The following is a 25,108-nucleotide window of genomic DNA, read 5'->3' as shown; positions in this document are numbered from 1 at the left end:
ATCTCTTTGGTGTTTGACGGTAAACTGCCAGGGAATTTAATCCAGTGTCCCTCAATTTTCAATTTCCTGAGTTCAGATCACTCTTTTTGTGAAGATCAAGTATTTTTAGCACCAAAAAGCTTTATTTTAGGCTTGAATTATTTGACAAAGTTGACACGTGAGTGATAAGTCACTATTGCAACATAAAGGCCTACTGTAGGTCCTTCTCTGTTATACTCTAGTTGTGTACAATAAGGAAGGCACCTTGGATGTGATGCTACATCCACATTCATTCATTTTCAATGAAAAGTCTATTTATACCTGCAGATTCCAGCGTTCAAACTCTTGCATTCATGCATTCTTATCCAAGTCTTTAAGTCCGGTTTCCAGCTCTACATTTGATCATGAAGGACAAAATTATAATTGCGATTTTGCTAGAATTATGACAGCAAGTCTTTCAAATGTTGGAAAAGAGCTGTGAAAGAAAAAGCCAGGAGCAAGATTTGTAACCATTAGTGACCAATTAACCTATGAAGCGTATTTTTTGGACAGTGGGAGAAAGCAGGAATGTCAAGAGAAAACCCACACATGCACGAGAAGAAAATGCAAATTCCACACAGAAAAAAACGTAACTAGTACTTGAATCAGAGCCTTCTTGCTATGAGGAGGGTGTTTAACCACTGCACCCCCTGGCAGCCCCAGACTAAAGCCGAATCCAAATTCCTCCAACCAGAGACAAATTAGCCGTCCAACCACAGACTTATAGAAAAATTGTGCCTTCAAATTCAGATGAAACTACCTCTTCATGACATCATCATAATTCGCCAGACATCCACTTTATCATGTAGAAAAAGTTGGACAACATTGATCTCAAGAAGTAATGCTAAAACAAAAAGTCATGACTTACATTTAAGAATAAACCTCCGTTATTCAGAAATGTGTTTCTCCTTTACGGCACACCGCAACAGAACTACATGTTAAACAGTTTCAGACATCCCTACCCCTACAAATGCCCCTCCAATTGGAGGGGTAGGGAGAAGCCGTATAGGGATAGGGCAGGGGTCTGCAACCTTTAACGCTGAAAGAGCCAAGTTTCACGCAAAGTCAGAAAATTACACTTTATTTATATTTTTCTGGCCATTAAGCTAGTAATTTATAAAATAAAGCTTTGAAATGTTCTCTAAAATTAAGTTTTTCTATATATAAAAAATTTACTTATTTCACTTTCGACAATAATACATTCAAGTTCCTTTCAAAATAAAACACATCCTGTGTTTAATCAGATCCTCCAGCTTTAGCAGATTTACTTCAATTAAAAAAAAAAAAAAAAACATTACATTTTCTATTATTATGACTTTTGTGTTCCTTGATTTTTTTTCTTATTTTGCTAGTGAATAAAAACATGACAACATTAGAATAAAATCCAAATTATTTTAAAATCTATAGGCTTGCATGTAAATGCAATAAGATAATGTAGTCTGACTGTAGATTAAACCTTTTACCCATATTTTTAGTCAGTTAAGCCTATCTGACATGTCAAAAATCCAAACATAAATTAATTAATTAGTTAAGTTTTAAGTTTTTTTCAAAGTTAAAGGACTATAATGGAAGAATAAAAGAACCGCATGTGGCTCTGGAGCCTCAGGTTGCAGACCCCTGGACCCCTGGAGTAGGGATAGAATTCAGTTTTGGCCTAAGACTTCATAGAATAAAAACATAAGAGTTCTAACTACTGACTTCTCAATGTAAATCGAGGATCCTGACAGGTCATATAAGCAAATAAACACCATTAAAATTCATTAAAAACAAAGCAAATGACAGCTTATGCTATTTAGACATGAACACATTAACTTTTTTTTCAATAGAAATGAATTAGTGTTGCGTCTAATTACTTATATATTCATGTATGGTCCTCTAGACACTAAAACGCAAAATAAAAACCATGTGGTTTGTTCTTCAGTGCGTCCCACAATGTATTTGCATCAACATGCATGCAAAAAATGTGGGAAAAAGCCTATCCCAATCAGACTTTGATAAATGAGGTTAAAGCTGCTTGAGTGGAACTGAATTGATGCCATTTCATGGCTAACAAGACCATATTTTTCAGGATTGTTTCTGGGTAGTTTAGTAGATGTTTTTTGGAGGAACACATTAATTGTCATTAATGAAAACTTCTGGTTAAATTGGCAATTGATGAAAAAGGGATTGACTGGGTCATAGATGTGTATTTCTGAGCTGAAGTGGTGGTACACAACTTTAGACCTCGCACAGAAGGAAGGAAAAAAAAGTTAAATCTGAAGATAAAAACTTCAATTAAAGTATATAAATAAAGGCTCTGATCCTTCCTGGGGAAAAGAAGGCTATATTTTTTAGATCACAAAGTCATTGTCAGTTGTGTGTCAAGGTTCAGACACTGTAGAGTCGTGGAGTTCATGACTTCAGGTCACCCGCTGGCTCACCAAAGGACTGGACTTAGGGCTTTGCATTTCTTAGTAAGTTGGAGCAGAAGAAACAAACCTTATCTTCTATGGTTCCTAAAGATGGCTCAAGAGTTCACCTGAGTCTCACTACTGGGTGAATATTCATCAAGTCTGACATTAAGTAAGTAGGGATGTTTTCATGAGATTTGAGGGTCACTATTGATGGGTTATGCCACTATGGTCTCTGTCACCAGGAATAATTTGCAGTGGCATTTGTTCAATATTTAGGTAAGGGTTTGTGCTTTGAATTTGTAAGGGTCTGGCTGACAGTTTGAGTTAGTTGAAAACTACTTTATATTTCTCTTTATGCAGGATTGCAGTAGTTAGTAATGTCTTAGTCACAATTTCTCCTATGGGTGGATACAGGCTGTTTGTGGGAAAAAAAAAAAAAGGGAATAAACACAACACGCCTGACAATGGTACATTCCATTTTCAAGACATCCTTTAAGGTGGTCGCATGATCCTCAAGGGAACTCAAAGCCCAAGACACACCTGTGTGTCCTTTAATATGCCGTCGGTCCTACAACCCTCTACAGGCCTGAGCAACCCAACAAGCACCAGTACGGCTCAACCCCTCAGGTGCATGTGACTAAAGCCTAAGTTATCTTCTTCCGAAGTGCAAAAGTACTAAGGCTTATATATATATGCATGTGCAGTACAGTACTTCTAACTGTGAATCAGAGCAAACAACTACTACAATAAACTCAAAGTGCAGCACCTGTATGACATTTGACTAGAACAATATTTGCAGCCTAGAAGCTGTGGCCTATTCTGAATGTCTGTTGTCTGTTTCGGGACAGTACAATATGTGGAGAGTATAGGAGATATGCAGATTTACTAAATTCACACTCCATGCCTTGGCTGCCGCGCATTGGACATTGTGTTTTTTTATATGCTTCATCACAGAGAAGATCTATAGTGGAGATAAAACAAACCCTACTTTGGGGTTAGGCATAGACTACTCATTAAATTACTACTTTCTAGAAATTATTTGTTTCTTTATTTAGTTCTTCTATGAAATTCCACTTTACACCAGCTTACACCTTATTGTACAAAACTAGAGCATAACAGAGAGGGACCTACACTAGACCTATGAGTTGCCATAGTCACACATAACTCGACATTGTGATGGATAAAAATTATCATGTTTAATACTCAATTCAGATTATTCCAACATGACCAGATTTTCTTAACCGGATAATCACAGTTAGTGACAGACAGATTATGATACACCAAAGGATTCTAATACTGGTTTATTGTCCTGATTAAGCAAAAAGCAACAGTGAAGACAACATCTAAATTAAACATTAGAAGGAAATCTTGAGAACAGTTTGGGTTTAAAGAAAAAGGAAAGAGACAAACAAGTTAGATATGTTAGTTTTCCTGGTGTGAGTAGACCTTAAAGCTTAAGCCATTTACAACTCAAACATAGAAGGGAGAAATAGAAATAGGTAAGATTAAGTTAAGTGTTGCGGCGGATACCACTGCTGTCTCACAGAAAACATGACAGTCTGCCTTTTCTTTGTGATCTTTCCAATGTTCTCTCAATGCATGCATTACTATTCGCTGGGCATTTTGGCATCCTTCCAGAGTCCAAAAGCATGCTTCACAGGTTGATCGATATCTCAAAATTGTTTGTCATATTTGAACGTGTTTGTCTAGCAAACTAGGTTGCATCCCTTTGTCAGCCAAAAGTAGTTGGGAAAGGGAAAGTAGTTGGAAACTGTTATGAATTGGTTCAACATGTTCTTTTTCCTTTATTTGTAAGGTATTTTATATCATAATTTGAACTGCAGCGTATTTTGGGGATTTTTTCTGGAATAATGTAGTTTTTACTTGGTTTGACGAAGAGTTGGAGCTAAATGAACAGTCATTGGTATCCATGAAGAGGCCACAGTAAAGTACACATCCATAAAGAGTAAATACAACTTGACAAACAAAAATATCTACAGCTTTGTCCTTAAAATAGCCAGCGAGCATGTTGGTATATGGATGTGTCCTCTGAACCAAATGGAAGATGGTGATATAGAAACAACATAACTCTTCAACATGTAGGTGGACCACTTACTAGGTACCAAGACCAGGACAGCAAAAGACACTGTGCCTAGAAAACAATTGCTCAGCACATAGCTCAGACAGAAACCCAAGAAAGAAGGCAAGAAATATGGGAACCAATAATGAAATGACAAGCATGGCGGGAAGAGCATGAAGAAGAAAATAATTAGCACATGGGAAATAATCATGGTACAAGAGCGGAAGAGGTCAGGGCCAGGCACAAGGAAAACGTGCAGACAGGTGCTGGCTGAACAAAGATACCCCTGAGACATTTCAACACATATCAGTTGAGTGGTTAACTCTTCGTACAACACTAGTGGCCAGAATACTGAACATCTTCGGCATGTATGGGTTGTAAGTTTATAGGCCACATGGGAAATGCCTTTAAAGGTAATGGAAAAGAAAGAGCCACAACCTTCTGCCACCACTGGGCTGTGGCGGTTGACAGACTTCAAAAGAGGCCAGATACAGTATGATAGATTACATAACTGTAAAGTAACAGCACAATCAAAGTCAAAACAGATCTTGAAAAACTTCCCATACTGGATGAAAAGGTAGAAAAATGTTTAGGGATATGGCAACAGTTCTGCAAATAATGACTGAAGACAGCTTTTGCTTTTGTTTCCTTTCACTCTCAGTACTGGTAAAAAGCTGAGCAGAACCCTCGGGCTCCAAGGCTTTTTCAGTAGTGAAGTTGCTCGTTTGTATATCCTAGTACTACACTCTCAACCGTTATAGTTTCAACAGTCAGATGTGGGGTGGAAAAACGTCCTCCAGCGCTGTGACATTTGAATGCTTTTTGCAGAAAAAGATCCCCCCAGGCAGTCCAAGCTGTCACCCATCGGCTGATGTGTCCTCCAGCTCACAAACTGCACAAGCATTCAGGCGTGCATTTCTGTTCTTTTGATATCAAAAAGTGTAGAATTGGACTTTTTTCATTTCATTCTTTTTGGGTTTTTTTCCCTTTGTCGTGATTTCCCTCTGAAGCTACAACACAACAGGTGATCAAGTGTGCGCTTTAAACTGTGGTTCTTGAATGTGATTATAGTCCCCGGTGTTCACACTGGACAGGCAGGGATGGGCTTCTTCTTTTTTTACTCTTTAAAATATGGAAGCAGTGCAAATTGTGTGTATCTTGGTACAGACTTTTTTATTTCATAGCTCTATTCCGATATATGAAAGACATGGTGACATAGAATTCCATACAAACACAAACTACGGTTAATTTCTCCTCCATGATCAATTTCCAAATGGTTTCTACATCTGTGACTTATAAGGGAAGCCATGCCATTGGTACCTACCAAATCTGAATCCCTGATTGGTCCAAGTTCACAATCCTCACAGAAATGCTCATAGCTTGTTAAATATGTCAAACTCACAACCTGAGACAACAATCTGGTTGTAGTGTTTATAGTCCCACTTAGAAACATTAACATTTCCGCAGCTTCTTCTTTTTATGCGTTTGTGGGTTGAATATGGGCTGTTGTGTCAAACAGGATTGGCTCTGATTGGCCCCCATAAACTGTGACGTTACCCTTAGCCATTCATAATTGCACCCAGATTCCCTTGCTGATAAAGACATTTCACGCTCACTTTAACACTGATCTGTTATGTGTTTGGTTTTCAAGGTTTTGTAAAGCAAGAAAGAAATTGTGCTGAACAATTAGTAATGGTAAAGGTGTTTCAAAAACAAAAGCACCAAAAAGTTAATTACTGGAAAAAAAACAACTGCTTTGGCTAACACCTTTATTCTAAAGACGTAATTGAGTAAGAGTTATTTCTGTCACTCCGCTCACAACTGGCTGTAATTTTTCCTAATTTGACCTTAAATTTGTTATTCAGAGCCTCACTTTGCAAAAATAATATTTTGCTCATCTTTAAACAACAGAATCCTAATTTTTGAACTCAAGAGGTTTGGGGTGGAATGACTGAATTGTACTCACAGTTTTCATGCTTCTTGGCATCCTCTCCACCAATCTTTGACATTGCTGTTGCAGAGACTTTCACCACTAAAAAAATTCTAGCTGCTCAGAATTGCTTGACAGTTTAGTGACAACCTATTCTTTCTTTAAACGGATTTCAAAGGTTTAAATGGGGTTTAGCTCGGGAAACGTAACTGCTCTGACAGTCTACCATTTACTCTTTGACTGACTTCACAGTGTGTTATGGAGCACTGTCCTGCTGGAAAAACACAGTCCTCGGAGTGTGTGAACGTTGTAAAAAACAAACTATGTAAACTCTCCGAATATACTTTGATATCTGATTATATTGAACAGAGTTTAAGTAGTTTAAAGAGTATGTGTTATTTAGGTGTCGTCTGCCAAATTTCAAGTGTTAAAGGGTCAAACCAATATCCCACAAACATAGCCTCTTACCCTGAAGGTTTCACTTAATTTCCCCTGACTGCACTACAATGCTTGAACATATGTGTTTTGAGGAATTAAATAAGTATGTGTTCAATTCATACAAAATTCAAAGGGTAACCAAACCAGGAAGTTGGAGGCTGACTCCACCCACATCTGAAATTTGAAAATCCAGTCAGAGGGGTGGGGCTTGGGGCTGGACTGTTATCATTACTGAAGCTCCAGATCATGACTTCAAACTTCTGAAACTTGCATGGTTTGACCAATCACACAACTTAAGTGTAATACCTCATTTCAACCTATAGGTTGACTATATTTTGAAGAATTAAACAGTTTTATTTCAATTTGTCAAAAATTTAGCCCTGACCAACAGACTTTTAAAGCCCCATTTATAGATGTGAACAGCCACAAAAAGTTAATTTAGGGTTTGATTTACCCTTTAAAGTTCCCCAAATGGTTCACATACTTTCCATGCAACTGCATATATACATCACTCCAGTTCTCCAAACAACCACTGGACAAACAAGTGACCTGAACTGAAAACTGAATCAGTACTTATAATATTTCAAAAACTTTAGACTGGCTCTACTTTTCATCATATTACGAGTGTTTTATAGCTTCATGTGTTCCTAAGCTAAAAGCTTCAGACAGTAGTGTGTAGTATAAACAAGCTTCTAGCACCAAATTTGAGGCCCATAAAAGAGAAGCGTCTGACACAGAAATCACTTTGAGTGTGAACACAGTATCGGTGTAAGAACAGGGATATCTGTTAAACATTTACGTATTGACTTATAGTATGTAGCATAGACAGAGATCCTAGCATTCTGGACAGTGTCAAGGCGGGAAGAACTATTGCAAGTTTCTGACGGTTAATGTTACACAAGCTGTAGACTGAGAGAAAAAAGAAGTGGATAAGAGTCTAACATATGACAGCTACAACAGAAACTCTGGATAAAAAGATAGATGTTGTGTGACAGTATATTCCAGCAGATAGTAGATTGATGCTCAAATGGGAGTAGGGATTAAAGATTAAAAAAGATACTGTACCACAACACCAAAAAGGAGGAGAAATTTTTCGTGAGAGGTCCTATAAAAAATGTAGAAAGGGACAGCAGATCAAGGCGTTGTCATAAATCTAGGGGCAGTGAGAGTCTGTAAAGATACTGTAGAGGCACGAGTAGTAAAAAGAAAAGATGTTGAAGTAAATCATGAGGCTGACATATGAGGAGCAGAGGAGGGCTGGAGGAGCAAAGAGAAGGGCGGGAGGGTGAGCAGCATCAATTGAAGTAGAGATAAAACATTTTGTTGGCTATGTAATCACTAGACAAATGATGATGAAGGTTAAAAGAATTTAATAAGGATGAATCGAGAAGCACTCTGAGATCTAATTGTGGAAGCTAAAGAGCAAAATGTTGACTGTCATAACAAAACCATTTTTTTCTTAACTGTAGCTGTTCATTTCTTTTTAATTAAAATTCTTGTTTTCCTTTGCACTGCCCATCTGTTGTTTCTTTTCCTTAATTACTAGTGTTCAAATAAAATAATCTTTTCCCTACAGCTTTAATTGTTTTGGGCTGAAAAACTTCTCTTTAAGCTTGTTTGTGCCAGCTTTCATTGAGCCTTAAGCAAACATGACGATTCCCTGTATGACTTTCATATTACGTGCCTTTCTTTCTAGATCACCATGAAACTGAATATAGTAAATACTTTTTTCTTATGCTTGTGTGAGAAAAAGAAGACGCAGATGAGCTTTGACAGTTCATTTCTAGTTTTGTGACACAGTGCTGCTGTACCACTGACTGCATTTGAGAACTGTGAGTGAGTGGAATGCCACACATAGAAAATGGCTTACTTCCAGTTTCAACGAAATTAAGTCAAGTCAGTCACCATCTTTTTACCACAATGTGGGACCCAGACGTCAGAAACAACGCGAGAGGTCTGAAATTGTAGAAATAATCATTTCTATGCCAACCACTCTTCCCAATCAGGATTGAGATCGTTTGGAGTGCACTTTCCTTAAAAGAGAGATATGTCAATCAAAACTTTTGAATGTTCCATAACATTCTCATCCCCAAGTCGTCACATATTGACGTTTGGTTAGGGTCCCCTCCGCATCACCTTTTGGCGCTTTAGATACCCCCAACTCATTGTTATTTGACGTGCTGCTGTTCTTAAAATCAAGGATTCGCAACTCTCTGGACGCGGTACCAGATGCGAACTAGTCCTCGGGACGCGTCCAAAACTGGTACCCTAACCTTAGCCCGGGACTGGTTTGTGTCCAGTACCACGTCCAGTTCACGCCTGTTGGGTACTGGTGCACTACACGTTGCGGTACCGGACTGATTTTGGTTCACGGCCCAGAAGTCAAAAAAGAAAAAGACGAGTTGGGGACAAAAACTTACCTCAATATATCTGTTACTTACCGAAAGTTGACGCGGAGGGGACCCAAACGTCAATATGTGATGACTTTGGAATGAGTACATGTTGTTACAGAGAGTGCAAACCACGAGATGAGGGCCTTTAACCAGCTGGCCAATGCACCACTAAAACAATGCAAACATCCAAATAAAGCACTGCCTGCTCACAGCTTGAATGTCAATTTTTACCGCAGCTTCTGACATGTGAGTTATACAGCAAAAACAGGCAGCACAGCTGATCTCTCCAGCCAGAGTGGCGTTCTGCCTCTTTTACCGGGACGCCACTCCGGACCCCCCCAGCTTGCTTTCACCCCTGTGTGTACCTCTTAAAATTGCTTAGACACCAGTCACCACCACCATAATTAATCCATATTTAAGGTGTTTTAGATTATAGGGCGTGCTGTCTATTTTTAGAAGAAAATAAAGGCTTTGAAGTGTGCCATATAGTGTGGAAAACACAGCAGTTTGAAATAATTATAAACTTAGATTTCCACCAACCGAATGATGTCCTAAAAAAGATGTCAGTTTCTGAGGAATTATTTTTTTCTCTAAGATGCTTACAGACCTCACTCTTTTATAAATCAAATGCAGTAAAGTATAAGTGTCAATGTATAGGGTATTACTGTGTATAGGATGTACAGTAAATCCACTCTTTTTTCTCAGGAACAGAAACAGTTTTTTTATTATTTGCAGCCAGCAATGTGATTGTACGATCACTCTTTTTTTTGTCTAAAGCCTTCAGTTGGTTTTGACTTTCGTGCTGAAGACCAAAGCCTTTACCTCAAATATTCTGCAGCAGGACTTTTAGATTTATGACAGTCTATTGAGACTGTTTCCACAGTGCTGTTCATTTTACTGTCACAGCAACATTTTTCTTTTGTTTTCTGGTTTATCTGTTTTACAGAGTAAAAAAGATCTGACTACAATGGGCCGATTCTTAAAGGCCTTCAGAAATGTCATTGTGGTGTCTTGTCTTAACACAGATATCTTGAAGTGCCGGTGCACTGCAGGATATAAAAGAATCGTATAAAGAAAAGCTTTATTTTGGTATTCTCAAGAATCTTTATTTATATATGGGACCTTTAAGAAGATTTATAAAGATGTCAGTTCTAGTTAAGGATTTGGACTCCCAGCTGCATGACAGCAAAGACCACAGTCTAAAAATGGATGTGATCGAAGCCTCAGAAAATTTCCTCCTTTAGGAGGAATTGTTTCACTTTGTAGACTGGAATTTAATCGGCAGCTTGTCTAATCTCCAGTTTGTCTAATCTCAAACAGAAGAATCAGGATGAAGGCTCTCCCCTCGTCTTCATTTATCTGTATGTCCACTCTGAACCATCAGCCCTCAATTTCCTGGAAGGGTCAACCTTGAAAAAGAGATTAAATTCCCGGTGAGAATAAACTGTTGGGATGACAGAAAAGGGAAATTAAAATCTTATGATTTAATTCATGCTCTGCTCTGCATCCCCTCACCCTCTCATTTATTATTCTCTGTCTTCCTTCCCCCCTATATAGTATCTCTTAAATGTTGCTTCCTCTAACTGCTTTCCCACCGGGAAGTGCTGCTCCTATAATGGGCTGTTACTTCCATGTGCATAAGAAACCTCCTTGGCAAAGATGATTACATAGGTTATTAATTAACGGAGACATAAAGATAAAGCAGAAATGCAGTTTTTTCTGTTTCTACAAGGGTGCATATTAAACAAGGAAGTAAAGACGCTGACTTTTTAGTTTCTGTTCAACTGAAAAATCAGACTATTACACACAAATATATGCACACATGTTATTACTGATACTATTGAGCCCACAAAATGTAAACATTGGCCTTCTCTGCACTGTGCGAGTGATTTAAAACATGAATTGTCACACTAGTAAATTGATTGATTTGTAAAAATGTAAAAAGTTAGTACTCATAAAATACTCCACACCAAAGACAGACTTAAGCTAGAAGTATAACTTTACACATTTGAAGGGTAACGGGAAACATTGTGGATTTAAACAATAATAATAAAAAACAAACAAAAAAAAAACAAACGTTAGGGGTGAAATGATTAATCAACGTAATCAATAAATCAATTTCTATTCCCACAATCCAATCAGATGGATCTATCAGAGGCAAGTTGTTAATCAAATCGACCTATACCATTAGAAAATTGATTGAAAAATATTCAAATTGATTATATCAATATTGGAAAATACCACTTGGATTACGGCACTGTATTTTACTGTAACACAAAAATGACAGAGTGGACCACACACATGTAATGGTAACAAAAAAATATCACGTCTTCATTACAATGGTTGGAAACACTGAATTTTGCAAAGACGTGACCATACTGTGTGGTAAAATGTTCTAGTAAAGTTCCGTTTGTAATATTTTTTGATTCTTGCTTACTTGTTTATGTACACATATTTACATTTGATTATCTTGCAAGAAATACAAAGAATCTGGAAACCTTCACCTGCACTGTTCAGTACCAGGTATTTATCTGTGAGTCACACTGGTGCAATTTTTGGCTAAAGATGTTCTGGATTGAGTTTAGGTCAGTGAATTGGATAAACTAATGAAATGAACTAATATCAACTATGAATAATACTGTCAACCACAAATTACAATATGAATTGAATCGTTATTAACATTAATTGTTAAACACCTAAAAATATTGAGTTGTCAAATAAAAAGTTTGCTTATACAAGCTGATATTGCAATCTAAACTTGAGTATGGTCACATCCCGACATGTATTGTTAGAAGGTCTAATCAAGAATAAGGTCATAGTCAAGATAAGCCATGTTCAGAATGACAAAAGTCACATCCATTTTTTTGTCTTTTTGCTGCTTACCTCAGGGGTTTCTAAGTTACATATGTGATACGAGGTTACAACTGCTAACCTCTGCGTGTTTGATGATTTGGAAGAATTTGAATTCTTTTGGAATTTTGTCTTTTTAATAAAAAGTTTGATCAAACTCGTAGAGAGTACTGTGGGTCTCGGCCATAACAGACAGTACCCTGTGAAATGGACTCCATAGATTTATCCGCCCTATGTGGCTTCATGGCAATGTCTGGCAGGACAGAAGAAACCCCCCTATGGTCATGAATAAATAAAATGGTCGCCTTCCCCAAATCTACATTTTAAGTGGTCAGTGTCAGTCTCCTTGCTCCTGCCAGCAAGATAACTGACAGCTTTGTTTTCAAGTGGAAAAATACAGATTGAAGCATCCTCTAACTGGGTTCAACTGGTCTGGAGCTCCATGTAGGTTAATGTAGCAATGCCTTCGTCAGTGTAAAAGTGTAACATTGTAAAAACCTTCATTTAGTCTAAGAAACCATTCACTGATATGACAGTACCTTTACAATGGACAAACCTTATTAACACAACCCTCTGCTATCACTCAGACTTTGGAACAAAAGTAGATTGTGACTATTGTGGTTGAACTCATGAAAGTACATTTTCAGCAACAATGAGGGTTGAAAAAAGTACTGAATGTTTTTTCTTTTTTTCATGGTCTTACATAGTTTGCAGATATTTGGGGCAATGAGCATGGTGGTTTTTCAGGCTAGGAATAAAGTTGTAGATGATAAATTGCAGTGTCATGGTTCCATCAACCAGGATCTATAGGGGATGGGCAACTTCAGCCATTGAGGGTCACACATATTTTCCAACATACCATACTCTGGCATGTTCTAATTGGTTGGACACCTGACCCAGGTAATCAGTCATGAGTAGAGCTCGGATATGTGGAAATCATGCAGAGACATTTTCCCTTAAGGCCTGGAGTAGCCCATACCAGAGTCTATCATATAAAAATGCTTCTCTATTCTGATCATGCTGTGCATATACTATACTATATACTATATTTTATATGGTTTGAATGCATTGTTAATATGTAAAGCAATGCATGTGTTTTATCTAGGAGACTCCAGATGGAAATCTTTTCTTAAAGAACTATAAAATTCTGCAAAACACACAGTATCTTTCCATTTGACTAATGCTAAGCTTTTATACATATTATCAGTTTAATAAACTTTATCAAAGTAAAACCAAACAAACCATTAAAGAATCTAACTTTCAAAAACCTCATCACACATGAATTATGCTTCTGTAGCTAGACTTTTATTCAACAAAAGCTGAGACAAGTGTTTAAAAATTCAGAATGCTTAACATACATGTTCAATTTTTTATCAGGTACTTTACAAACTTCTAACAATGACATCTTGAATTGAGAAATGCACGCTGTGATACTTTTCATTAAAGGAGAGACGGTGCTAACCTTACCAACCTCCAGTCAACTTGGGTGCATCGTACATATGAAAGTGGCATGCATTATTTACCTACTACAAGTGTCTTAAGATGAGTGTGACATTGCAATGGTTGCATAGAAAGACAACAGACATTTTTAGCTTTGGTTTCTGTGACTCTGGAGAGTCTCACACCCGATGTCTGTGTGTGATGATAAGAAAATACATTGAAAACGGAGAAAAATGAAACGCCATCAGAACGAGTTTCAGTCAGAGATTGTAGATTGTGCTCTTGTAGTCCTGTGAGAGCTTAGCAAAACTAAAGAATCTCCATTTAAATGGTGTCTATTCAATATTTATTATACTTAGAAACACATCAGAGGATGCTCTAGTGTTACTTCTTTTAGAGTAAAATCCACTCCACAGTGTCCATTGCCCAAGGTTTTTACATGTATTTCTAAACATTTTAATGTTAGGTTGAAGAATCAGTTGGATTGTCTTTAATTGTTCATACTGACAGATGAGGTTCAACAGGAATTTCTTTGGGCCATGATCTTTGCAGATGACATTGTGATCTGTGGTAAGTAGCGAAACATATTGAAAGGTGGACGTTTGCTCTAGAAGAGAGAGGAGTGAAGGTCAGCTGTAGTTTACACGGTATCTGTATGTAGATGAATGGGACTCAAGCGGAATGGTGAGGTTACAGGGAGCAGAGGTGACTTCCACATTCCTGCTAGTCAACCCTCTTATGTGCGTTATCTGGATTAATGCATAGGTTCCCCCCCAAACCCACCCACCCATTGTACCTAATGTGTTTTTGTGTGTATTGTGCCTCTATGTTTAAAAAAATGTGCATTTCTTTTCCTGCATTTACACATTGTACATAGTGTTGTGGTACAACTTTTTTGGTCACTAATAATATTACCCTCTTGTAATTGCTGCTCCGTAGTCAACCTTGGGCTATGTTAGGGTTTGTATTTGTGTATTATCTCAGCCAGCAAGGCCAAGAGGTCCCCCTATGGCAGAGGTGTCCAAAGTCAGTCCTCGACGGCCGGTGTCCCACATATTTTCCAACCAACCTGCCATTGCAGCTCCTTATTGGCCAAACACACCTGATCCAGGTAATCAGCAGCGGATAAGGCAGGGTTTCTGGAAAACCAGCAGGAGGCTGGCCCTCGAGGACCGACTTTGGACACCCCTGCCCTATGGTTTGAAAGTAGGCAGAAAATGTAAACTGTGTTTGCCCACATTGGCTTAAGTGGGCACTCAGTCGGTTGGCTCGCTACGCTAGCCAGTCACCCGGTGGATGATATAGCAAGCTCCGCTTCCAGGGTCCAGCAGAGCAAGCGAGCGTCGCCACAGAGCTACCAGGGCCGCCGCCCATGCTGCCGGTCTCTAGGCAGCCTGGCCAATGTAGACAAACACAGGTGAGACCACCACAGAAACTGCAGACAAACATATTTGGGGTCCAGATTTTCTGAACCACATAAGGCCCGCTTGGCCTTGCTGGCTGGGATGTTGTGTCTGATCTTGTTGCCCTGGAATCAATTTTATGTGCCAGTCAAAGCTGTGCTTATGACAAATAAAGAATCTTGAATCTTTAAGACGGTGGAGGACTTCTAATACTAAGAGTCAATAGTCCAAAGCAACCAAGAGTTTGAGGAAGAAATCAAGAGGTTGGAACAGGTTTGATGTGTAAAAAATGAGTCTCAGCTAAAAGGAAAGGAGAGGTGTAGAATTCTGTGGTTAGAGAAGCCATGTTGTTGGTTAGAGACTGAGAAAGAGACAGGAGGCAGAGCTGGATGCAGCAGAGCTGAAGATGCTGAGGTTCTCTTTTGAGTGATGAGGATGGATAAGATCAGGAATGAATCCATCACAGGAACAGCTCATGTTAGATGTTTTGAAGATAAATGCAGGGAGGCAGATTGAAATGATTTAGACATGTTGAGAGGAGGGACAGGGATTATTTATGGAAGCAGAAATTGGAGGCATGGAGGAAGACCAAAGAGGAGGTTCATGGATGTGATGAAGAAGGAGATGTGGGCGATAGATTACCATAGTTTTTGGATCAGTCATTCTGGAGTATGAATTACAGCAGCCAAAAAAGGAGAAAAAAAAAATCATATAAAAGTTGCACTTTGGGGAGAAATGTATTTAACAGCATACAGGAACAAGAATGGACATTTCATCTTGAAGGGCACATCATTATACTACAATAGACAACAATATTAGATGAGTATATATATGTCTCACTACTGTAACATTGATTGAACTTCATAAAGAATAGGAGGAGTCTAGTATAATAGCACAGCATATGAACAATTATTTAGATAAAAACATGCTAACAAGACAACTAAACTCTATATCACTTTAAATCACTAAATCCATTGAATTCTTCGTCCTCTGTGTCACTTTGGAACAATTATTGAGTAAAACTCACTTAACTTCTTCTGCATTGTTGTCAGTAGCAAATACTGATACACACTCCTACAGTGCCCTCTAGCAGATGCTTCTACATATTTTTCAAAAGTCATACCGGAGTATAAATTGAACAATCGCCCAAGTTATGAAAAAAATATATATATATATTCTGAACATTCCTCTGTAAATTACAGTTCCTTTGTGACCTGTGGACCAGAAAGGACTCTAAAAGTTGATCAAAGGGACGGACTAGAAGCAGTTGTACAAAGTGTTTTGGTAATCAACCTCAAAAGATAAAGACATAACCTGGAATCTGGATGAAAACCTATTTTCATTTTGATTGAAAATCAATATATAGATTTTAAAACAGATTTTTTTTTTAAACTGTGGCTTTTGTTCTTATGTTAGAGTCAGTTGCACTGATGGGTTTAAGTCCATTAGGAAAAGCGCAAAATAGAGAAATGCATGTGGTGTTGGAATGATGAGAAAAATGAATATCAGAAATATAGCAAATCCTCCAGCACCACATATGAATACAGAATAACTTTCTATATCAAAACAAAGGTCAGTATATTTGTAGTGCACCATGGGGAGACAGCAGAATCTCAGGGAAAATAAAATATTAATAAGGATTATTAATATAATTTATCCAGTTTTGTGGGCCAGAATAAACAGTTTAATGGGTTGCATGTATCCCAGCTTAATCATTAAAGGTTTAACAAACCCTAAATTGATTTGTGGGTGTTGACCTCTATAAATGGGGCTTCAAAAGTGTTGTCTGATGGTCACTGACAAATTAAAATAAACATTAAACAATAGTCAAAACCATCTGTGTGCTGCCCCCTACAGGTTGAAATGAGATGTTACATTTGACTTTCATGATTGGTCAAACCATTTAAGTCCTGTTCGACTGTGGGTGGAGTCAGCCTCCAACTTCCCTGTTTGGTTGCACTTTAAGCTGAAAGACAAAAAATATGACGTCACGTTTTAACTAGATTATTAAAATATGTTAAAATTCTTTCTAGATTTTCCTTTTTTTGTGTCCTTGGACAAGACACTGAACCCTACTTTGTTCCCATTATTGGGTGAATGTGTGAATCCCCAATAATTATTTGTTTTGGTAAAATACAAGCACTATATGTGTGTGTTTTACTCTAAATTGATGTTTGATTCTCTCCCATGATGCCTATTTAATATTGTCTTTTGGCTAAACCTATCTGAACCTTGAAAAATCAGAGGCTGAAAGCACTCAGTATCTGAAAAGCTCCTTGTGGTCCTCTCTCCCCATGGGAGCATGCTTTGGTTGACAGCGACAGATGTTCGGCAAACCCTAACACACTAAACAAAAGTGGAAAGAGTTCAGAGAACAGGGAATCAGGACATATTGAGTTTAGAAGGAGGGCGCTTGGCTGAGCTGCAACAAACTGTTTTGATAACCTACCTTTCTTTCTCTCTCTGTGGAAGGCTGATTACTAGCTCTAAAGGGCCTTCCTGCTCTTTCTTGTTCTTTTCTCCTAGTGAACTCTTGAAAGACACACAGAATCAAACACTGTGTGATACCACACTTTATGATGAATGCCAATAGTTTTTCTCTCTGATGGAAAAACTCAATTTGGAACTATCTAAAGCTGTATTAGTTTTACTTTGTGCTCAGTCAAACATAAAAAAGAGAAAATTAGACATTTAATTTGTGCAGGAGCACATAGCAGTTTCAAAAAATCTGAACCCAAAATAAAGAAAATACTAAGAACTTACTGCTACAACACTTCTAGCAACTTTATTAGTTTTTGCTGCAACAATGTGGAGCTGGTCAAGCTACAATATGAAATGACAATAGTGAGTACGAATTGCCAACAGTGCCGCCCACAACTCAGAGGTCAATTTCTGATAAACTACTGCTGCTCTGCAGAAACTATGTCCTGGGAGAAAAAAAAAACATTGTTTATTTATTTATTTATTTAGTTTGCTAAAAACACCAATATTAGAATTAAAAGACCATCATGAATGATTTTAAAATAGATCATAAAAAAAATAATCGGAGTGTGACTTTAAGGTTGTAAAACCCCTCACTACACATTTTAGATCATGGGTGCCCAAAGTGGGGCTAGTGGGCCAAATTTAGCACGCCAAAGGTTATCTTTTGGCCCGACAAGTCGTGGATGCGGAAGCCGCGGGGTGTTCAGTTAAAACTAGAGCTGGGTTGAAAGAAAACTATTAATATATTTAAATTGATTTAAGCTTAATAGATCAATAATCGATTCATAAAAGATATCAATCGATTGAGCACATAAAGCTAATGTCCACTAGCTTAATGCTAACGTTTAAGGGAATTTCACATAGGACGGCAAGTACTATTGCTCGGTCGATGTAAACATACATTGTTGACTAAACATTTAATCTAAACATTTTTGTTGGAGCTTCTCCTTTTGAGAATCCATGTAACACTGAATGCTATCTAAAATCTCATTATTTCACTATGTGAACTGTATCAGATTAATATAAATATATTCAAAACATATAGTAGATTATTCATGTTTTTATAAACAAATGTGTCTAAATGTTTAAACTCAAGATTCAACTGAATTGAAGAATCAAAAGAATAGAAAAAAAATAAAAAACAGAATCGATTCAGGCTCTTATGAATCGAATCGAATCGTTTCTGGAAATTATAACTGATACCCAGCCCTTAAAACTCCATATCCATTTCCCATTGATTCTCTATGGTGCTCCAAAACTCTACAGCTGTAATATACTTCCAGCCTCCAGGTGGCGCTATTAGCACTTCCTTTGCCTGAAACAACCCACAAGTGAGTCAGCCCTGATGAAATTTCCCCAACACGGTCACTTCTGATGCTTTTAGCGGCCTTTTTCAGCTACACAAGATGGCAAACGGATGCAGTCAGAAGAGCAGCTCCACGTCTCTCTTTAGGATCCCAGTTTGCTGTTTTCATTGGAAGAAAGAATGTTTTAGCTTGCTCTTGTCTTTCAATTAAAGATGGTCAGTGAGGCCTTGCTGTTAAAGGTTTCAAAGACAAACGTTACTTTTTGTGTGTTACTTTAATGAATACAGAATCAAAATAAATACATTAAAACATATTCTTTGTTCTCTCTTTTTATTTTATAACATTAAAAATATATATATTGTATTTGGCCCAACGATTGGGATCCTATTTAGATTTTGGCCCTTTGAGCGAGAAAGTTTGGATACCTCTGCTTTAAATACTTTCCTTAAACAGTCATTCACATTTTCACACTTTTCTCTCTTAAAAGTTAAAAACTTGATAAAAAATAAGTCCAGTATCACAGATTGAAAACAAAGACTTTTGTAGATTTGGCAGCTGAACACATTCTATACAGGACTTGAGACACAGCATAGAATAGATTGCTTGATGATCTACAGCCAATCAGGCCCCAGAACATTATCCGCTGCAAAAAAAAAAAAGAAGCAAAATAGCACTGACAAATTCCACGAAACGTGAACCGCAATGTAGCGCGGGGCCACTGTATTCCAACTGACTGATCAAGTAGCGCTTTTGAATCCAGCAACCGATTGTGACTGTCCTGTTTTCATGTTCAGAATCCCTTTCAAGAGGCAAACTCTTTCATTTGGTTCATCCCATGTGCATCGTGACCTAGCATCATTAATATTATCAAATACAGCTCTTAAATAGAAGAGATAAATAAAACAGGAAGAACCCGGGAAGAAGTCAGTAAGTAAAAACAAAGCAATCTCTTCCATTGAATTGGCATCAAACTAAAATCAGGGACATCAACATAAGCAGTGGGGAGGGGTCGCAACAGCACACAAAAGGTGACAAGTTGGGGATTAGCAGTGAAGCATATTCATTTGTGTTTCTATTTGAAAGGCAGCAAAGATAAGCAGGCCTAAAACAATGTGGATGAGATAAAAGAGAAAGCAAAAAGAAAAAAGAAGGAGACAGGCTGACAGATAAAAAGACATAGAGCCAGAATGAGAGACAGGAGACTGACCCAGATGATAAGATCGAGGAGCGTTATGTGGCCGGCATCATTACAGCGTGCTAAATAAAAAATGTTGTGCTGATGTAAGCTGTTGTTGTTGCACTGGGCAGTAAACAACCTGCTTTTCTTGAGAGTCATGGCTGACACATCTTTCAAGTTTTTGGAACACAGTAAATACCAAATTGAGGCTAGTTTAAATTAAAAATAAAGGGCATTGTGCCTTCGTGATACTATAATTGGGAATACTGCAAATAGATGGAGCTCAGTAACTGGTTCAGATGACTGTGGCCTGCCCTACATAACATTTGAAATACATAAAATTATATTTTCCAAACTCCAAAGTACTTGTTTTTGTAGAGTTTTAGACAAGTTGTAGCAAACACTTAAACAATACACAAGGGTAAGTATATGTCGTAGGTGAGACGTAGGCATATCACATGGATTGTTTTATATCGTTCAACAACCCTTAAACCTGTACAGGGAACATGCTGGGGCTTTACAAGTGATAAGACTCTGTGCATGTAACCTGACTGTTAAAATTTAGGAAATTAGACAGTCAGAGTGTAGGTTGTGTGGTCATCCTATGGGCACCTGGTGTTTGCAGCATCTGCGTGCGGTCAGTAAGGAGCAATTGCGTTCCCCTCTCTATTGACTAGTTTTGCATTGTCTGTACATAAGTGTATGTAACTTTACATTATGCTTACAAATAATTCTCGATACACTTACCACAGGCACGACGTTTATGACGTCCTTTATGGTGCCCACACAAACCACAAGGGAACTACAAGACACATCTGTGCTTGTTTTAAGATATGGCCACACCTCTACGGTCCTTTACGGGACTGGACAACCCAAAGTCAAGCTTTTAGAGCGTTAGAATCAAAGACACAAGAGCCAGTATCTTACATCTTTTCCAACCCACCCGCAATTGAAGCTCCAAACACAAATACACCTGATCCAGGTAATCAGCAGGACATGAGAAAAGATTTCTGGAAAACCTAGAAGAAGGCCAACATCTTTAAAACTGGAGTTTGACGCCCCTTAGACTTTCCACAGTGATATCAGGCGTTTACTACTGGTTAACTTAACTAAACATACTCAAATAAATGTCTTACAGCGATTTCTGGCTATAGCCTTATTCACATTTAGCAGCCTGGCAGGTTTTTTTTTGCAGTTTTGTGTGGCTTTTTTCTCTCTCCACACCACACTGTTCTGCTTCCTGATTGGCTACTGATCTTGTTAATTAGTCTCTTCCGTATACTGCGTCTCCTGAACAAAGATGCAGCTTGTCAAAGTTACATAAATCTTTGATTGTGATCGGATCTTTGTTTTCATTCTATAATCCCGATCTTGTTTTTCTATGAAGGTTTGAACTTTGAGAGCTTAAACAAAAGAGAAAAAAATTAAAGTTTTAATGTCTGTCTGAGAAAACAATATGAAGAGTTTAGTGAGGACTTTTACAGCCTTAACACATCTGTAATCCTTCGTCAAAGGTTTCATCAATCGCGGGACATTTATGGAACGTATTCACTGTGATAAAAGTGAGAATGTTGTACTTTGTGCTAGTTGCCTTTAAATGGGTTCACTATGAACGTTCCTGTAGCTTGATAGGAAGCATATATTTTGAGGTTCCTTTTGGAGCAAAGAAGATTCTAATAAAAATGTACTTTGTTAGTCAATGTTACTGACATCCATTGAGATATGGACAAAGTAAGGCAGCATTGTCACCAGTGGCTGGATGGCTCAGTGGGCTATGTATTGGGTTTGTACCCAGGAGACCCAGGTTCAATCCATGGGGTGTCTACTGATCCCCATCCAGATTGGGTCCCTGGGCAAGACCTTGATGCTGCCTAACTGGGTCCCTGTGCCCTTGTGTCAGGAAGGGCATCTGACGTTAAAAATCACTGCTGCAAAACAGTAGGTATCCCCAAATGGGATAATAAGCTGGATACTGATAATTCATGTAGAGTAAATAGTATGGTCAAGCTGGGGTGGGGTTATATAACTTTGCTTCCTTATATTCAAACGACGTACTTGTGATTGAATGTGATGTTATTTTTTTTCATGTATTATTCCTGATTGCTTGAAATAAACCATTTCATTCATTCATTCGATGAAAACTAATCATTTTAAATTGAACAAATAGCAGAACTTTTGTCAATTGATCCAATGTTTTACTTTTTTCAGAGTATTTTCTTCCATCTTTTTTTAATGACAGCCATGTTTGTTAAAGGTTCTTTAAAATGTTCTTTTCTTTGTCTTCTTTTCTTTGTCTTCAGATCCACTGCATCTTTTTCAGAGAGGGAAGAGCCACCGTCATGGGCCATGAGTTGCTGCTGGGTAACAGTCTTCAAAACCCCTTGGCATGGAACACCTAAAATGGGGAGAAGACTGGCTGCAGAGCTGCAAGCTGAGCTCTAATCATTAAGAGGAACCCCTTCTTCTATTCCCACTCACATTTGGCCTGCTTGCCCTTCAATTGCAGCTCCTCCAGTCTGAATTTGAACTGCCGCTTTCTCCGCTCACCTCCTTTTTTTATTTCCCTTTTTCTACTGAGGTGATATCAAACCCTCCTAATCCAAATCATGGCCAGTCGACTCTGTTTGTCCTTCCTCTCCCCCTCCCTGTTTCTTTCTCTCCTATTTCCTGCACTGTTACTCCTTCACCTGCCTGGTACAGTGAAAGGGGACTGCTGGCTGATAGAGGGGGATAAAGGTTACGTTTGGCTGGCTATCTGTAGTCAGAACCAGCCTCCGTATGAGACCATCCCTCAGCACATCAACAGCACGGTCAGTATGAGCATGTCTATCTGTAAACCTTTTCTGCACCCTCAGTCACCTTTTAGAAAACCACATGCCTGCATGAAGTCTGAGCCGAAACTCCCAACTTCAGTCAGCTGTGCAAACACAAGTTCATCAAAAAGAAACTTTTGACCCTAAATTTGTTGATAATTAGGGAAAGCAATCCCACATTTTTTAGAAAACTTTTTATTAAGTTAACTTTAAGCAGGCCTTCCAAAAAAGTAATTTATCAATTATTTTAGTAGAAATTATCATAATCTAAAAAGGTCAAATATATTAGATATAATATACTAGAAAATGACTTGATGCATCAAAATGTAAATAATAATATTAATATAAAATAAGAATAAAAAAAACAATTTTTTGTTATTTCAGTCAATAAATATAAATAACAAAAAAGTGCAAATCAAGTCATTAAACACAATATTATTTAGTCAAAATCTAGTCAATTTAATAAACAATTCAAATACAGTTGGATGTCTATTACTTAAGTGTTCTGAAAATATATTTTCTTTTTGTCTAGAACACTACAATATATTATCTAAAACAGCTAAAAATGGATCATAACAAATCTTTTTCCAGATAATTAATTGGGAAACTCAACTAATAAGCATCAAACTGGTTGTGTTTTCATCGACACTTTCTCACTCCCAACTCGTCACATATGGACGTATAATTCCGACCCCCCAAGCATCATTTTCTGACGTTGTGGGTGTCCCCAAGTCCTCGTTTTTTTTTTGTTTTTTTTTTACATGCTGGCTGTTACCATTAAATCACAGATCCCCAACCCTTGGTTATAAAATAGTCAGTGCAATTTTATTTCTTGTTATGCTCCTTGTTTGTGTGTGTTTGCAGCTTTGATATTTTTTTTATAAAATTCATATTTAGGTGTTTAAAGTCATTTAAGTTCTTTTAAGTTTCCATACATCCGTCTGCTCTCTCACCTATTTAGGTCAACCAAAACAACTACAAAACTGCATCAGTACCTGTTAGGAACAATGTGGTTTTACTTATTTATTTAGAGTAAAACTAACTATTGTTTAAACTGCATCTACTTCAGTATGCTCTAGAATTAGTCATAAACATTTGAAATGTAACAACCAGCTAATTTTCCTTCTAGAATAGTTTACTAAATTGCTTTTAAGTCATGTAAGATAATTTGTTATTGTTACCCACTCCTTCCACACAGGACTGTTTGTTCATGAGGTGAACACTATTTTTTTTTTCTTTTTTAATATGTATATTCATTTGTGAAGATATAGTAGCACGATCTAGGTTTTAACGCCTCGTGCAATCATTTTTAAAATGAAAAATAAAAAAGTAAAAAAAATGTTGCTTGTGGAAACAGTTTTGTTCCAAGTTGTAGTTTACTTGTCAATTTAAAATAAATGCATGCTCTGCTGGGTTATTTTATTATTTATTTTTTAATAAGTGCAATTTGTCTAATTGAGCAGTTCCTTTTCATTACATAAGCTTTCATTTTTAAGACTTTTACTATCATCTTATGTTTGATTTCAAATACGTTTCCAATTTTTACATATTTATTTTTATCACTGCTCACCCAAAGTCCTCAAATCTGTGGAAACAAAGCCTTTTTTAGGGGTTGAGTGAGTGAATTACATCTTCAACCAACTATAATTTATTTTTATACACCACCATAACAACTTTAAAAAAAACATTTTTTAAGCAAACACAGCCCAAATAAAACATTGTTTTAGGAAAAGTGATCATACATTGTAAAATACTTATTTGAATGTCAAACATCAACTTTTTTCTCTAAAATGTTTGTATTTTCTCTCCTTCATAGGTTCATGACCTGAGACTGAATGAAAACAAGCTAAAGGCAGTCCTTTTTACCTCCATGTACCGCTTCACTAACTTAACTGACCTCAATCTAACCAAGAATGACATTAGTTACATTGAGGATGGAGCCTTTGCTGGACAAGCCAATCTGCAGGTTTGGGATCAGCTCTCAACATTCTTTGGAAAACTTGTTTGATTACATTTTTTTCCTACTAGTGTTTATTGGAGTTGACTACAAGTTACTTGTTTAAAAAAAATAATTTAGCATTTTAACCTAATACTGTCAAGAACTAATATAGGAGCAAATATTTCCTTGTTGAGCCAAATATAAATTTTAAAAAAGGCACTAGATATAGAGATATAGATGTAGGGTTCCTGATAATTGTTCCACCTCATTTTTTTGTAGAAATGTTAGCATTTTTAGTTTCAACAATGAAATTCCTTTGTTTGTTGATATTGTGTAACAACAAAAATAAAAAAACAATAATAATAACTAGATTTGCAATTCCTGAAGAAATTGCGTCTGATTGCTGAAAGCAATAGCGCTTTGAAGCATTTTACAGCCGCAAG

General features: G+C 37.4%; 1 protein-coding gene across 1 annotated transcript in view; it reads left to right on the top strand.

Moving 5' to 3' along the window:
- Nucleotides 1-25,108, top strand: part of LOC112137567 (protein phosphatase 1 regulatory subunit 29) — a gene marked incomplete at its 5' end in the record, with an annotated part of 145,514 nt that overhangs the window by 111,437 nt on the left and 8,969 nt on the right. The window contains 2 exon segments of the mRNA XM_024259949.2: nucleotides 22,214-22,723; nucleotides 24,543-24,692. Of these exon segments, the coding sequence (XP_024115717.1) occupies nucleotides 22,520-22,723; nucleotides 24,543-24,692 (354 nt within the window).

Source organism: Oryzias melastigma, linkage group LG11, assembly GCF_002922805.2.
Source record: "Oryzias melastigma strain HK-1 linkage group LG11, ASM292280v2, whole genome shotgun sequence".
Lineage (NCBI taxonomy): Eukaryota > Metazoa > Chordata > Actinopteri > Beloniformes > Adrianichthyidae > Oryzias > Oryzias melastigma.
The sequence above is the reverse complement of the archived record's forward strand: the minus strand, read 5'-3'. Positions and strand labels throughout refer to the sequence as shown.